The sequence below is a fragment of the Saccopteryx leptura genome, chromosome 1, assembly GCF_036850995.1.
Source record: "Saccopteryx leptura isolate mSacLep1 chromosome 1, mSacLep1_pri_phased_curated, whole genome shotgun sequence".
Lineage (NCBI taxonomy): Eukaryota > Metazoa > Chordata > Mammalia > Chiroptera > Emballonuridae > Saccopteryx > Saccopteryx leptura.
In genome coordinates, this window is record NC_089503.1 from 249,317,843 (window position 1) to 249,334,860 (window position 17,018).

General features: G+C 41.9%; 1 protein-coding gene across 2 annotated transcripts in view; it reads left to right on the forward strand.

Moving 5' to 3' along the window:
* The window catches only part of VAV1 (vav guanine nucleotide exchange factor 1), a 70,355-nt gene that overhangs the window by 24,723 nt on the left and 28,614 nt on the right, over nucleotides 1-17,018 (forward strand). For both annotated transcript variants that reach the window (XM_066345364.1, XM_066345373.1), the window contains exon 2: nucleotides 16,866-16,982. In XM_066345364.1, the coding sequence (XP_066201461.1) occupies nucleotides 16,866-16,982 (117 nt within the window). The remainder of the gene's footprint in view (nucleotides 1-16,865; nucleotides 16,983-17,018) is intronic.

Below are 17,018 nucleotides of genomic sequence, written 5' to 3' on the forward strand. Positions count from 1 at the left end.
ATCTTAAGATTTTTTAAAATTGAATGTATTGGGGTGACACTGGTTAATGTAGTTAACAGGTTTCAGGTGCCCGATTCTAAAACACATGTCTGTAATCATGCCGTGGGTTCATTCCCCAAGTCGAGTCTTTGTCCTCTTATCGCCCTTGCCCTTTCCTACCCCCCACAATCACCACACTGCTGTTCATGAGTTTAAATTTTTAAAAAATTTATTGATTTGAGATAGAGAGAGAGAGAGAGAAACATTAATTTGTTGCTTCACTTAATTATGCATTCATTGGTTGATTCTTGTGTGTGCCCTGACTGAGGATTGAACCTGCAACCTGGGTGTATCAGGGTGACGCTTTAACTGAGCTCCCTGGCCAGCGCAAGACTGACACCTTGACAAACCCCATGAGATAACCTGAGCCAGAACCACCCAGCAAAGCTGTTTCCAGATTCTTTTCTTTTTTTAGTACTATCTCCTGGCCTCAAAATGTTTACACGTAGAATGAAGAATACTAATTATATACTTGATATAGAAGCATGGGGAATAATTCCAGTTCTTAGTGCCAGAGAGCTTTCCAAATGTAGAGATATTTTTAAATTTAATAGAAATAAAAAAACAAACAAAAAACCGCCAGACGTGTTGAAGAATGGCAGGCAGGAAAGGAAGGGAAAGCAACCAGGGGTCCAAGCTTACCGCTTGAATATTTCTATCTGGGAAACCCCCACATCAAAGGGCCAGGAGGGCAGTGCCAGCAGGTAGGTGCAGGGAGGCAAGGAAAGTCTTCAAACCTAGGAAGAACTTAGTAATACAGGTAAGAAGGGTTACAAATTCTGAGCTGAAAAATGACTCCAAGTTTTCTGTCCTTTGTGTTTTTTGTATGTGGGCAGGTGAGCATTTAAGGGCTATGCTCCTGGTGCATTCTAGCTACTACTCAGGGCAGGGCAGAGGCTGGGCTAGCCAGCCCCAGAGTTTCCTGTGCACTGGAATCACCTGGAGGCATTTGTTTAAAATGCAGACTCCTGGATTCCAAACCCTGGAGATTCTGACTTTGTTGGAGTGGTGCAGAAGCCAGGAATCTACATTTTAACTGGTACCCCCACATGATTCTGATGTGTGTTTGGCTGTGGGGGGAAAATGGGCTAGACCTTCTAGAAGATTCTCAAATTAAGATCTGAATTTTTTTTTTTTTTTTTTTTTTTTTTTTTTTTTTTTTTTTTGGCAGAGGCAGAGAAAGTCAGAGAGAGGGACAGATAGGGACAGACAGGAAGGGAGAGAGATGAGAAACATCAATTCTTTGTTGCAGTTCCTTAGTTGTTTATTGATTGATTTCTCATATGTGCCTTGACCCGGGGGCTACAGCAGACTGAGTGACCCCTTGCTTGAGCCAGTGACCTTAGGCTCAAACCAGTGAGCCTTGCTCAAACCAGATGAGCCTGCGCTCAAGCTGGCGACCTCGGGGTCTCGAACCTGGGTCCTCCACATCCCAGTACAACACACGCTCTATCCACTGCGCCACCACCTGGTCAGGCAAGATCTGAAATTTTAATACTTAAATTCTTTTGAGGCTTCTGGTCAAGTTGTCAGAGTAGGTAGATGGTGTACTATTCATCTCTTCCCATGGCTACTTGAAAATTACAACTAAATTGCAGAACAACCATCGTTCAGAGTTGCTGAATAGAAGTCCTATCACTAAGGACTTACAGAAGAAGCCATGCCCAGACTGGTAGGAGGGACGAAGACACAGAACGGGTTGGTTCCACACCCACTGGTGGTGGATAAAAATCAGGAGAATATCTTAGCTATAGAGGTCTCCCCTGAGGAGTGAGGGGTCCCAGCCCCACCAGGCTTCACAACATGGCAGCCAGTGAGCAACTCAAGAGGCCAAAGTGGAAGCTACACTGTCTTTTATTCCTTAGCCTCGAATAGTAGTCCCATATTGTTATTTGCACCGTGCTCTGTTAGTCACACAGGGCCAGTCTTGGTTCAGTGAGAGAGGATTACAAACAGGGCATGAATACTGTGGTTCGTGGACCACTGGGGGCCATCTTGGAGGTATTACTGTAATTACATTGTTTTAATTACTGTAGATTTATGATTAGTTGATATCTGGTAGGACTAGTACTCCTGCTTTTTTTTTTTTTTTTTTAATAAAATTGTCTTGGCTCTTTGCGACTCTGCTTTTCCATACAAATTTTAACATTCATGTGTCAAGTTCAGCAAAAAACCCAGTAAACTTAATAACAAAAATGAAACAAACACAATCCTTAAACTTCAAAATGAACAAATATGGTCTGACTTAGAATAAATCTTATTAAAAGTTGAGATTTTAATCAAAGTTGCATTAAATCTATAGCTCATTTATGGAAAGGGTAAAAAATTTTAAAATATTGAGTCTTCTAGATATGAATTAGTACATATTTCACTCTATTTATTTAGATCTCCTTATATGTCTTTTGATAGCATTTTATCATTTTTTTCTGTAAAGTATTTGTACTTCTTTCCGTTAGATTTGTTAGAGATTACCAGCATTTTTATTTGTTTGTTTGTTTTACATTTTTTAGGCTATGGTAAATGGTATTCTTTTAAAATCAAAGTCCAGTTTTCACGTAGTGAAATGCTCAAGCCTTCAGCTTACTGCTCAATCAGTTCTAGCACATGCCTACTCTTGTGCAACCTATACCCTTATCAAGACACAGAACATTTCCATTACTTGTGGGGTTTCTGAGTCAATCTCTGCCACCCTCTCCACCCCAGAAGTAACCACTGATCTGATTTCTATCACTGTAGGTTGGTTTTGCTTATTCTAGGATTTTGCAAATGTTATCTTAAAAAAAAAAAACAAACCATTTTCTGATTGATTGTTGCTGATGTACCAACACATAATAAACTTCATATATTGATACTGTATGCAGTCACACTGCAAAATTATTTTTTAAAATAATTTTTTATTTTTTAATTACAGTTGGTATACAATATTATATGTTTTTAAAATATTTTTATATATTGATCTTAGAGAAAGAGGAAGGGAGAGAGAGAGAGAGAAAGAGAGAAAAACATTGATTTGTTGTTTCACTTATTTATGCATTTATTGGTTGATTCTTGTGTGTGCCCTGACCGGGGATCAAACCTACAACCTTGGCATATTGGGATGATGCCCTAACCAACTGAACTACCTGGCCAGGGCCAGTATACAATATTATATTAGTTTCAGGTGTACAGCATAGTGGTTAGACATTTATAGAACTTATGAAGTGATCACCATAAAAAGTCTTGCACCCACCTGCACCATACATATACTGACTACATTCCCTATGCTGTACTTTTTTTTCCCCTATGCTGTACTTTTATATCCCCATAACTATTTTGTAACTGCCAATTTGTATTTTTTAGTCCCTCATTGTTTTCACTCAGTTAGTCCCTCTTACCCTCTTCCCCGTGGCAATCATCAATCAGTCTGTTCTTTGTACCTATGAGTTTGTTCTGTTTTGTTTTTTAGATTCCACATATCAGTGAAATCATGTGGTATTTGTCTTTCTCTGACTTAACCGCACTTAGGGTAATAGCTAAATTATCTTATTAATGCTGGTTATTTAGCTGTACATTCTTTGGGGCTTTCAATGTTGTCAATCGTATCATCTGCAAAAATGACCATTGTAATTCTTTCTCTTCCTTCTGTCCTGTCCTGCAGTGCAGGTGAAAGTCTTTAGCACGCTGGTGAACAGAATTGGTAATCACAGGCAGCCTTGAATTGGCTCTGACTTCTCAGGGAATCCTTTTAACATTTCACTATGACATATAATGTTTTGCTTTTTTTTTTTTTTTTGCATTTTTCTGAAGCTGGAAACAGGGAGAGACAGTCAGACAGACTCCCGCATGCGCCCGACCGGGATCCACCCGGCACGCCCACCATGGGGCGACGCTCTGCCCACCAGGGGGCGATGCTCTGCCCATCCTGGGCATCGCCATGTTGCGACCAGAGCCACTCTAGCGCCTGAGGTAGAGGCCACAGAGCCATCCCCAGCGCCCGGGCCATCTTTGCTCCAATGGAGCCTTGGCTGCGGGAGGGGAAGAGAGAGACAGAGAGGAAGGCGCGGCGGAGGGGTGGAGAAGCATATGGGTGCTTCTCCTGTGTGCCCTGGCCGGGAATCGAACCTGGGTCCTCCGCACGCTAGGCCGACGCTCTACCGCTGAGCCAACCGGCCAGGGCTGTTTTGCTTTTTATTTATAACAAAGGTTTAAGGTTTTTTTTTTATATTTATTTTTTTTTTTTTCTGAAGCTGGAAATGGGGAGAGACATCCAGACAGACTCCCACATGCTCCCGACCGGGATCCACCCGGCACGCCCACCAGGGGCGACGCTCTGCCCACCAGGGGGCGATGCTCTGCCCCTCCGGGGCGTAGCTCTGCCGCGACCAGAGCCACTCTAGCGAGCCTGGGGCAGAGGCCAAGGAGCCATCCCCAGCGCCCGTGCCATTTTTGCTCCAATGGAGGGGAAGAGAGAGACAGAGAGGAAGGAGGGGTGGGGGTGGAGAAGCAAATGGGCACTTCTCCTGTGTGCCCTGGCCGGGAATCGAACCCCGGTCCCCCACACACCAGGCCGACGCTCTACCGCTGAGCCAACCGGCCAGGGCCAGGTTTAAGGTTTTTTGAAGATGCTTTTTATCAGGTTACTGAAGTTCCTTCCCATTTCTTTACCAAGAGTGGTTCTTTTGAAAGTTGAATTGCTACTGTGTCTTTTGGGTGTCTCTCACTGTGACTAACCTCTTGTTGACAGCGAGAGAGCAGGATCCAGTTAGAATGTAACACTCCCGTTGATATATTTATTGTACACTGGCTTTGGTTTACAACAAATGATCCTAGTTTCCTCTTATAGTAGGATGCAACGTTCTCTTCTTAAATACATCTGTTTAAGTTAAAGTTAAGTCAGAATCCGTGTTTCCATAGAGAATGGTTTAGGATGTGGCACTAACTGAGCAGACGCAGTCTGTGGAGGGAAGTGTGAGATACACGACACAAGGAACACTGTGTGTTGAGCTGTTTCATATGTGCCGTTAAAGCCCAGTGCTCGAAGTCATGCTGCCGGGGCTTGCATCCTGACTATCTGGTTCTGCCTCAGTTTCCTTACCTGCAAAATGAGGCTAGTAATAGTCCTTATCCTGCAGGATGGTTGGGAAGATTCCATGTCATCTAGCCATCAATAAATAGATAGATATATGGAGACGGAGACAGAGACAGAGAGAAATCACAGAAGCAGAGAGTAGAATGGTGGTTGCCAGGGGCAGAGTGGTGGGGGACTGCAGAGAAGTCAAGGGGTCTAAACTTACAATGATGGAAGATGAATCAGTCTAGAGGTGTAATGTCCAGGTGTGATGACTGTCCTTCATAACACTATTGATAACACTGGATATATGTTGAGAGGGTAGGTTTCAGGGGCATTTATTACACACAAAAACACAGTGACTGTGAGATATGTCAGTTAGCATGACCGTAGTCATTTCACTGTGTATATCCAATCATCCTGTTGTGCACCTTAAATATATACATTTTTAATATTAAAGTATATAAAATTTAAAACTATATAGACAGAATGCTGGGGATTGAGTACATACATGATGGTCACTCGTGCAGGGCAGTGAGGGTCTGTGGTCCAGAAAGCCGTCTCTGGATTCTAGCATCCTGGAGTTTAATTACAGCTTTTCCATGGATTTCCTCCTGCTGTGGATAATCTTGGGCTCTCTGAATTTCTTTCCCTTTCTGAAATGGCTTCCTTGTAGGGAACAGGGTTGCCATGAGAACAGAATAAATCTGAGTGCCCACCCACTGGTAGCAGTCATCTAAGAATGTAAGTGTTGTAACTGTAGAATGACAGAGTGGGGTTAGGAGGGACCCAGGAATCACCTGGAGAGCTTGTTAAAAGGAAGGTTTGCAGGCCTCATCACTATCCATCTATTCAACAAATATTTATTGTGGGTCTACTACAGTATTCCAGGTAATGGACATACCCAAGGAGCAGAACAGGGGCCCTGCCCTCCTAAAATTGACATTTTATTGGGGGTGAGGGCTGAAAAATAAAGCACAGTAGAGGATAGACAATGTCAGAATGGGAGGTTTTGCAGTTTTATTTATTTTTCTTTGTTGTCTATATATTTTTTCCTTTTTTATTGAATGTATTGGGGTGCCACTGGTTATTATAGATTCACAATTCCATAACACATCATCAGTACCCTGTATTGTGTGTTCACCACCCTGAGTCAGTCTTCTTCCATCACCGTTCATCCCCTCTATACTGTCCTCCACCCCACCCCCCTCCACTCCCCGCTCCTCTCCCCGGTAAATTCCCACACTGTTAACCTGGCCATGTGTTTTTTCTATTTTGTGCTCAATGTCTCCACTTCCCTCACATAGCCTTCCAACAGCTGTCAGCATGCTCTCTATGAGTCTGTCTCTATTTTGTTTGTTAGTTCATTTTGTTCATTAGATTTCACTTAGCATAGTGCTCTCTGGGTCCATCCATGCTGCAGCAAAAGGTAAGATTTCCTTCTTTTTTATGGCTGACTAGTATTCCGTTGTGTAAATTTACCACAGCTTTTTTTTATCCATTCATCTACTGATGGACACTTGGGCTGCTTCCAAATCTTGGCTATTGAAAATAACACTGCAGCGAACATAGGGGTGCCTGTATTCTTTCAAATCAGTGTTTTGGGTTTCTTTGGATAAATTCCCCAAATTGGAATCATTGGGTTATAAGGCAGTTCCATTTAAAAAATTTTGAGGTAACTCCATACTGCTTTCCACTGTGGCTGCAGTTTCACCAACAGTGCACACGAGTTCCCTTTTCTCCACACCCTCACCAATGCTTGTTTGTTGATTTGATGGTAGCCATTCTAAGAGGTGTGAGGTAAATCTCATTGTTGTTTTAATTTGCATTTCTCTGATGATTAGTGATGTTGAGCATCTTTTCATGTTTCTATTGGCCATCTGTATGTCCTCTTTGGAGAAGTGTCTATTCAGGACCTTTGCCCATTTTTTAATTGGATTGTTTGTTTTTTGGGTGTTGAGTTTTATAAGTTCCGTATAAATTTAGGATACTAACCTCTTATCAGATGTATCATTAATGAATATGTTCTTCCATTTGGTGGATTGTCTTTTCATTTTGTTAACAGTTTCCTTTGCTGTGCAAAAAATTTTAGTTTGATGTAGTTCTATTTGTTTGTTTATTTATTTGCTTGTTGTTTCCCTTGGTGAGGAGATATATCAGACAACATATTGCTGCGAGAAATGTTGAAGATTTTACTGCCTATGATTTCTTCTAGAATTTTTATGGTTTCGAGTCTAACATTTAAGCCTTACTTGAATCTGTTTTAAGGTTATTATTGTATATGGTGTAAGAAGGTGGTCTAGTTAATTTATTTATTTACTTATTTTGCACATATCTGTCCAATTTTCCCAACACCATTTATTGAATAGACTGTCTTTACCCCATGTATGTTCTTGCTTTCTTTGTCAAATCTGCTCACAAAAATTAGGGGATGTTTTATTGCTTCATATTCATTTTGAAATATCCTCTAATTCTGCTCACAAAATAGGGGATATTTTATCGCTTTATATTAATTTTGAAATATCCCCTAATATTTGTGAGCAGTATATTAATTGACTATAAAGGTGTGGGTTGAATCTTGGGCTCTCTATTCTGTCCCATTGATCTACATGTCTGTTTTTTTGGTTGTTTGTTTTTTTTTTTTTTGAGAACACCACACTCTACGTGTCTGTTTTTATGCCAGTACCATGATTTTTTAAAAATCTTTATTTTAGTGAGAGGAGGGGAGGCAGAGAGACAGACTCTCACATGCACCCCGACCAGAATCCACCCAGCAATCCCACTAGGGGGTGATGCTCTGCCCATCTGGGGTGTTGCTCCTTTGCAACCAGAGCCATTTTTTAGTGTCTGAGGTGGAGGCCATGGAGCCATCCTCAGTGCCCTAGGCCAACTTGCTGGATCCAATCCAGCCATCGCTGTGGGAGGGGAAAAGCACATGCGCAAGAGCAAGCAAGTGAGAGAGAGAGAAAGAGAGAGAGAAGGGGGTGGGGTAGAGAAGCAGACGGGCGCTTCTCCTGTGTGTCCTGACCAGGAATCGAACCCGTGACATCCACATGCTGGGCTGACGCTCTACCACTGAGCCAACTAGCCAGTGCCCATGATTTTCTTTAAGTGTGAGAGACAGAGAGAGACAGAAAGAAAGAAAGACAGACAAACAGACAGGAAGGAAGAGATGAGGAGCATAAGCTCATAGTTGCGTCACATTAGTTGTTCATTGATTACTTCTCATACATGCCTTGACTGGGCTGGACCAGTAACCTCTTTCTCAAGCCAGTGACCTTGGGCTCAAGTTAGCAACCTTGGGGTCCAAGCTAACAACCATGGGGTCATGGCTATGATCCCATGCTCCAGCTGGCAACCCTGCACTCAAGCTGATGAGCCTGCACTCTGGCTGGCAACCTTGGGGTTTTAAACTTGGGTCCTCAGTGTCCGAGGTTGATACTCTATTCATTGTGCCACTGCCTGGTCAGGCAGTACCATGATGTTTTGATTACTATGGCCTTGTAGTATAGTTTGACATCAAATAGTGAGACTCCTCCAATTTTGTTCTTCTTTCTCAAGATTGCTGTGGCTATTTTAGGTCTTTTGTGGTTCCACATAAATTTTTGAAGTATTTGTTCTAGTTCTGTGTAATATGCCATTGGTATCTTGATAGGAATTGCATTGGATCTATAGATTGCTTTGGGTAGTATGGACATTTAAATGATATTAAATCTTCCTATCCATGAACATGATATATACTACTTCCACTTGTTTGTACTTTCTTCAATTTCTTATAATTTTCCAAGTATAGGTCTTTTTTATATTTTTTTTGCAAAAGAGGGGGAGAGAGATGGGAAGGGAGAGATATGAGAAACACCAAGTCATAGCTGCAACACCTTAGTTATTTGGTTGCTTTTTGTATATGCCTTTTGGGGGACTCCAGCTGAGCCAGTTACCCTTTGCACAAGCCAGCAAGCTTGGACTCAAGCCAGCGACTTTGGAATCAAGCCAGCAACCATGGACTCAAACCAGTGACCTTTGGGCTCAAGCCAGTGACCACAGGATCATGTCAGTTATCCAACACTCAAGCCAGTGACCCCACGCTCAAGCCAGGTGGGCCTGCACTCAAGTCAGTGACATCAGGGTTTTGAACCTGGGACTTTCGCAACCCAGGTTGACACTCTATCCATTGCAGCAACTGTCAGGTCTGAGTATAGGTCCTTTACATCCTTGGTTAAATTTCTTCCTAGGTTTTTGTTTTTTTCTAAGTAGTTGTAAATGGGATTTTTTTTTTTTTTTTTTTTTTTAGCAAGAGACAGAGACAGAAACAGAGACAGACAGACAAGAAAGGAGAGAGATGAGAAGCATCAACTCATAGTTGTGGCACCTTAGTTGTTCATTGATTGCTTTCTCCTATGTGCATGGATTGGGGAGTGCCAGCTGAGCTAGTAACCCTTTGCTCAAGCCAGCGACCTTGGGCTTCAAGGCAGCGACTATGGGGTCATGTCTGTGGATCCCATGCTCAAGCTGGTGTGCCTGCTCTCAAGCGATGACCTTGGGGTTTTGAGCGTGGATCCTCAGCATCCCAGGCTGATGCTCTGTCCACTGGGCCACTGCCTGGTTAGGCAGGATTGTTTTCTTAGTTTCCCTTTCTGATAGTTCATTATGGTATATAAAAATGCAACTGACTTCTGGATATTTATTTTGTATCTTGCTACTTACTGAATTCATTTATCAGTTCTAGTTGTTTTTTTGGTGGAATTTTTAGGGTTCCCTATATACAAAATCATGTCATCTACAAAAAAATGACATTTTTATTTGTTTCCAATTTTTTTTTCTTTTCTTCCTTTCCAATTGGGATGCCTTTTATTTCTTCTTCTTACTTGATTGCTGTGGCTAGGACTTCTGGTACAATGTTGAATAAGAGTGGTGAAAGTGGACCTCCCTGCCTTGTTCCTGATCTTAAGGGAAATGCTTGTAGTTTTTGCCCATTGAGTATGATGATGTTGGCTGTGTTTGTCATAGATGGCCTTGATTACTTGAGGTATGTTTCCTCTATCCCTGCTTTGCTGAGAGTTTTTTTTATTATAAATGTGTGCTGGATTTTATCAAATGCTTCTTCTGCATCTATTGATATGATCATGTAGTTTTTATCTTTTATTTTGTTTATGTTAATTGATTTGTGGATATTATTCCAACCTTGCATCCCCAGGAGAAATCCCACTTGATCATGCAGTATGATCTTTGTAATGTATCACTGGGTCCAGTTTGATACTATTTTGTTGAGGATTTTAGCGTCTATGTTCATCAGGGATATTGGCCTAAAAGTTTCTTTCTTTGTAGTGTCTTTATCCGGTTTTGGAATTAGAATAATGCTGGATCTGTAAAATGAGCTTATGAGTCTTCCTTCTTCTTGGATTTTTTGGAATAGTTTGAGAAGGACATGTGTTAGTTCCTTGAATATTTGGTAAAATTCACCTGTGAATCCATTTGGTCCAGGACTTTTGTTTGTTAGGAGTTTTTTTTTATTATGCTTCAATTTCACTGGTTGTAATCTGTTTATTCAGATTCTCTGATTCTTTCTGATTCAATTTTGGAAGATTGTAGGTTTTTAGGTATTTATCCATTTCTTCCAGATTGTCCAATTTCTTTTTTGAGAGAGAAAGAGAGAGAGAGAGAGAGAGAGAGGAAGGGAAAGAGATGAGAAGCATGAATTTGTGGTTGATGCACCTTAGTTGTTCATTGATTGCTTTCTCATATGTGCCTTGACCCCTTGCTCAGCCAGTGACCCCTTACTCAAGCCAGTGATCTTGGGCTCAAGCCAGCAACCATGGGGTCATGTCTATGATCCCACGCTCAAGTCGGTGACCCTGTGCTCAAGCCAGATGAGCCTGTACACAAGGTGGTGACCTAGGAGTTTTGAATCTGGGACCTCAGCATCCCAGGTTGATGCTGTATCTACTGCACCACCACCTGGTCAGGCAGATTGTCCAATTTGTTGGCATATAGTTTTTCATAATATTTTCTTTTAATTTTTTGTATTTTTTATGTCAATTTTCACCTCTCTTCTTTTGTTTCTAATTTTATTTATTTGTGTCCTTTCTCTTTTTTTCTGGATGAGTCTGATTAAGGTTGTTGATCTTATTTATCTTTTCAAAGTACCAGCTCTTGATTTCACTGATCTTCTGTGTGTTTTTTTTTTTAGACTCTATTTCATTTTTTTCTGCTCTGATCTTTATTATTATTTCCTTCCTTTTACTCACTTTGGGCTTTTTTGTTGTTGTTCTTTTTCCAAGTTCCTTTAAGCATAAAGTTAGATTGTTTATTTGAAAATTTTCTTGTTTCATTAGATAGGACTGTAATGCTATGAATTGCTCTCTTAGGATTGCTTTCTCTGTGTCCTATAGATTTTGAGTATGTAGTTGTTTAATGACATATTATTATTATTATTATTATTTTGGTATTTTTATGAAGTTGGAAATGGGGAGGCAGTCAGACAGACTCCCGCAGGCGCCTGACTGGGATCCACCCGGCACGCCCACCAGGGGGAAATGCTCTGCCCATCTGGGGTGTCACTCTGTTGCAACCAGAGCCATTCTAGCACCTGAGGCAGAGGCCATAGAGCCATCCTCAGCCCCCCCCCCCCACCAACTTTGCTCCAATGGAGCTTTGGCTGTGGGAGGGGAAGAGAGAGACAGAGAGGAAGGAGAGGGGGAGGGGTGGAGAAGCAAATGGGCGCTTCTCCTGTGTGCCCTGGCCGGGAATTGAACCTGGGACTCCTGCACACCAGGCCAATGCTCTACCACTGAGCCAACCAGCCAGAGCCTAATGACATATTATTTAGCCTCCATGTCTTTGTGTGATTTTCAGTTTTGTGGTTGATTTCTAGTTTTATACCATTATGGTCAGAGAAAATGCTTGATATAATATCAATCTTAATTTTACTAAGACTTGTTTTGTGTCCTAACATGTGGTCTGTCCTAGAAAATGTTCCATGGGGACTAAAAGAATGTATATACTGCTGCTTTAAGGTGAAATGCTGTGAAGATATTAATTAAACCCAACTAGTGTGTCTTTTAAGGCCACTGTTTCCTTATTGATTTTCTGTGTGGGATATCTATCCACTAATTTCAATGTGGTGTTGAAATCCCCTACTATGACTGTATTGCTATTGATCACTCCCTTTGTATGCATCAAGATTTGCTTTACATATTTAAGTGATTCTATGTTAGGTACATATACGTTTACAAGGGTTATATCCTCTTGTTGGATTGCTCCCTTTATTATTATGAATTGTCCTTCTTTGTCCTTTACTATAGCCTTTGTTTTAAAGTCTTTTGTCAGATATAAGTATGTTTACCCCAGCTTTCCCCCCCCCTCCCCGTTTCCATTTGCATGAAATATCTTTTTCCATCCCTTTACTTTAGTCTGTATGTATCTTTTATTCTGAGGTGGGTCTCTGTAGACAGCATATCTATGGGTCTTGTTTTATTCATTCAGCTACTCTATGTCTTTTTTTGTGTGTGACAGAGACAGAGAGAGACAAGAGAGAGGGACAGATAGGGACAGACAGGCATGAAGAGAGAGAGATGAGAAGCATCAATTCTTCATTGCCACTCCTTTGTTGTTCATTGATTATTCTCTCATATATGCCTTGACGGGGGGGCTATATTAGAGTGAGTGACCCCTTGTGACCTTGGCCTTCAAGCTAGCAACCTTTGGGCTCAAGCCAGAGACCATGGGGTCATGTCTATGATCCCATGCTCAAGCCAGCAACCTTGTGCTCAAGCTGGTAAGCCTGTGCTCAGGCCGAAGACCTTGGGGTTTCAAACCTGGATCTTCCACATCCCAGTCTGACTCTCTACCCACCGCACCACTGCCTAGTCAGACTACTCTATATCTTTTGATTGGAGCATTTAATCCATTTACATTTAAAGTGATTATTGATAGGTATGCCATTTTATTCTTTTAACTATGTTCCTCTGGTGGTCTTCTTCCTCCTCCTTTTTCTTCAAGGTAACCTGTAGACAAAAAACTGAAGCAGGTGGCAAGGAACCTTGTGGACATCAGGGTGGATGAGTTTGCCAGGGCTGTGGCAGGGGTGGGAGGGCTTCAACAACAGAAATTTATTTCTTAAGTTCTGAAGGCTGGAAGTCCAAATCAAGGTATAAGTGGGTTTGGTTTCTTCTGAAGCCTCTGTCCTTGGCTTGCAGATGGATACCTTCTCCCTGTGCCTCACATGATTTTCCCTTTGTACATATCTGTACACTAACTTCTTCTTATAAGGACACCAATTGTATTGGATTAGAGCCTACTTTGTGACCTTATTTTACTTCAACTACCTCCTTAGAGGCCCTATCTCCAAATATAGTCCCATTATGACATCCTGGGATTAGGACTTCAACATACGAATTTGGGGGGCGGGATACACAATTCAGTCCACAACACAGGGAAAAGTATATTCCAAGAAGTGGGCATAACTAGTACAAAGGCCCTGGGGCAGAACTGTGCCTGTACTGTTGTAGGAATAGTGTGGAGGCCAGTGTGGCTGGAGAAGAGTGAGTGAGAAGGAGAGAGGGCGTAGGTAGAGCAGAGAGGTGACGGAAACAGTTTGTGAAGGGTCTTGTGGGCCTCACGGAGAACTTAGTCTTTTATCCTGAGGGAGATGGCAGCCCTGAAGAGCTGTGTGTAGAGGAAGGACAGGACCTAATGCAGGTGTTCACAAACTGAGTAGGTAGGAAGAGGAATTACCTGGAAGATACCTTTTTTATTGAGATAGAATTCATATACCATAAAATTCACCCTTTAAAAAATTTTTTTTTACAGAGACAGAGAGACAGAGGGAGGGACAGATAGGGACAGACAGACAGAAAGGGAGAGAGATGAGAAGCATAAATCCTTCATTGTGGCACCTTAGTTGTTCATTGATTGCTTTCTCATTTGTGCCTTGACTGAGGGGCTGCTGCAGACCGAGTGACCTCTTGCTCAAGCCAGTGACCTTGGGCTCAAGCTGGTGAGCTTTGCTCAAACCAGATGAACCCACACTCAAGCTGGCGACCTCGGGGTCTCGAACCTGGGTCTTCCGCATCCCAGTCTGACACTCTAGCCACTGTGCCACCGCCTTATTAGGCTAAAATTTACCATTTTAAAGTGCATAATTCAGTGGGATTTTTTTGTTTTGTTTTGTATGTTTGTTTGTTTTCTTAAGTGAGGGAAGAGGAGATAGTGAGACAGACTCCTGCATGCACCCTGACCGGGATTCACCCAGCAACCCCCATCTAGGGCCGATGCTCCAATCAACTGAGCTATTTTTAGTTCCTGAGGTTGACACACTTGGACCAACCAAGCTATCCTCAGTGTCCTGGCTGATGCTTAAAACAATCAAGCCACTGGCTGTGAGGGGAAAGAGAATGAGAAGGGGGAGAGGGATGGGAAAAGAAGCAAATGGTCACTTCTCCTGTGTGCCCTGACCGGGAATTGAACCCAGGACATCCATATGCTGGGCCAATACTCTATCCACTGAGCCAACTAGCCAGGGCTCAGTAGTTTTTAATATAGTCACAAAATTGTATAACTATTACTTCTATCCAATTCCACAGCATCACACCTCCCCCCAAAGAAACCTCATCCCCATCAACAGCCATCCCCAATTCTCCCTTCTCTGGCCCCTGGCAAACACTAACCTACTTCCTGTCTCTGTGGATGTGCCTGTTTTGGACATTTCACATAAATGGAATAATTTTTTCTGGCTTCTCTCATTAAGCATTATATTTTTAAGGTTCAACCACTTAGTGAGTGTCAGTACTGTATTCCTTTTCTTGGGTGAGAAATATTCCAGTGTGTGAATTTGCCTATACTGGACATTTGTATGACTGCAATTACACAATATGTGGCTTTGGGTGATGCATTTTAACCAGATCAAATAGTTCCAGAAATCTTGGTCAACATCAACTTCATTGAGAGTGCTGGGGGTCATGGGAGAGGCCAGCTCTGTGTGCTGGGGGAGGCTGTTGGTCTTGAGGTTGGTTAGAATTCTTTAGGATCTGAGGACACTTTGAGAGAGCTGAGCCCACTGGGATATTTGAATGAGCTGATATTGGGCAAATGCAAGGACATGAGGGCGTATGTATATCAGAGCCAAATACCCCCCAAACCAGCATAATGTCCTGTATGTCTGACAGTTGATTTTTTTTTGGTCTCCAGTCACAATAACCCAACCCAAACTGTTTTAATCACAAAAGGAATGTGTTGACTCATGAAATAGAAAAGTTCAGGGGCTTTTCAATAAATGGAAACACACAATATATGACCATTTGTGTCTGGCTTCCTTCACTCAGCATCACGTTTTTTTTTTGTTGTTGTTGTTTTTTTAAACAATTTATTTTTTATTTTTATTTTTTTCCTTTTACAGAGACAGAGAGAGAGAGTCAGAGAGAGGGATAGACAGGGACAGACGGACAGAAACGGAGAGATGAGAAGCATCAATCATTAGTTTTTAATTGCGCATTGCAATTTGCAACACCTTAGTTGTTCATTGATTGCTTTCTCATATGTGCCTTGACCGTGGGCCTTCAGCAGACCGAGTAACCCCTTGCTTGAGCCAGCGACCTTGGGCTCAAGCTGGTGAGCTTTTTGCTCAAACCAGATGAACCCGCACTCAAGCTGGTGACCTCGGGGTCTCGAACCTGGGTCTTCCGCATCCCAGTCCGACGCTTTACCCACTGTGCCACCGCCTGGTCAGGCAGCATCACGTTTTTGAGGGTATTCACTTTGTGTATCACGTTTGAGGGTGCCCCCTTTTTATGGCTGAATAACATTCCATTGTATGGCTATTTTGTTAATGCATTTATCAGTAGTGAATGGATGTAGGGAAATTTGTAAAGACAGAAAGCAAACCTGTGGTTGCCAGGGGGAAGGAGAAGAGTGGAGAGTGGAAAGTCACTGCTTTACTGGGCACTGGATTTCTTTTTTGAGGGGATAAAAGTGTTTTGGAACTAGATGAAGTGATAGTTATAGAACGTTGTGAATGTATAGGGTACACTCCAAAATGGTTAATGGTTCAATCTTTTCATTGTGGTAAAAAAAATATATATATATATAATACTTATTTTATATATGTATGAATAAAATAATATGTTTTATAAATATAAGTAAAGATTATATCAAAATATATTAATAACATATAAATAAAATGTTCATATTTATTATTTTAACCCTTTGTAAGTGTATAGTTCAGTGACGTTAAATACATTCACACTGTTGTGTAACTGTCACCTCTATCTCCAAAACCATTCATCCTCTGAAATTGAAATGCTGTTCCCATTAAATGCTAACTCCCATCCCCCTCCCCCAGCCCCTGGCACCCACCATCTACTTTCTGTCTCTGTGGATCTGACTCCTCTAGGGACTTCATATAAGTAGAATTATACAGTATTTGTCCTTGTGTATTTGGCTTTATTCACTGAGCACAATGTTTTTAAGGTTCATCCATGCTGTAGCATAAATCAAAATTGTGTTCCTTTTTAATAGCTGAATAATTTTCCATTGTATGTATTGTGGTACATTTGGTTACTGATTAATGGTTAACTTTCTGTTGTATGAATTTTACTTCAATAAAAAACTTGAGGGGTAGATCTGGTTCTTGGTAAAGCTGTATGTTCATCAGAAGCAGGTGTGGTTTATGGAGGAGCTGCCCGATAGTTTCCCCTTCCGTTCCCATCCCCAGGTCAGGCTGTTGGGGCTGAGATTCTCCCCGGCCCCGCTATGTTTCCCACCTTCATTTCTGTTCTGTCCACAGTTCCTGTGCCTTAAGAACATCCGGACCTTCCTGTCTACCTGCTGTGAGAAGTTTGGCCTCAAGCGGAGCGAGCTCTTTGAAGCCTTTGACCTCTTCGATGTGCAGGATTTCGGGAAGGTGAGCTGAGCACACCGAGCCCAAAGACTGGACTTT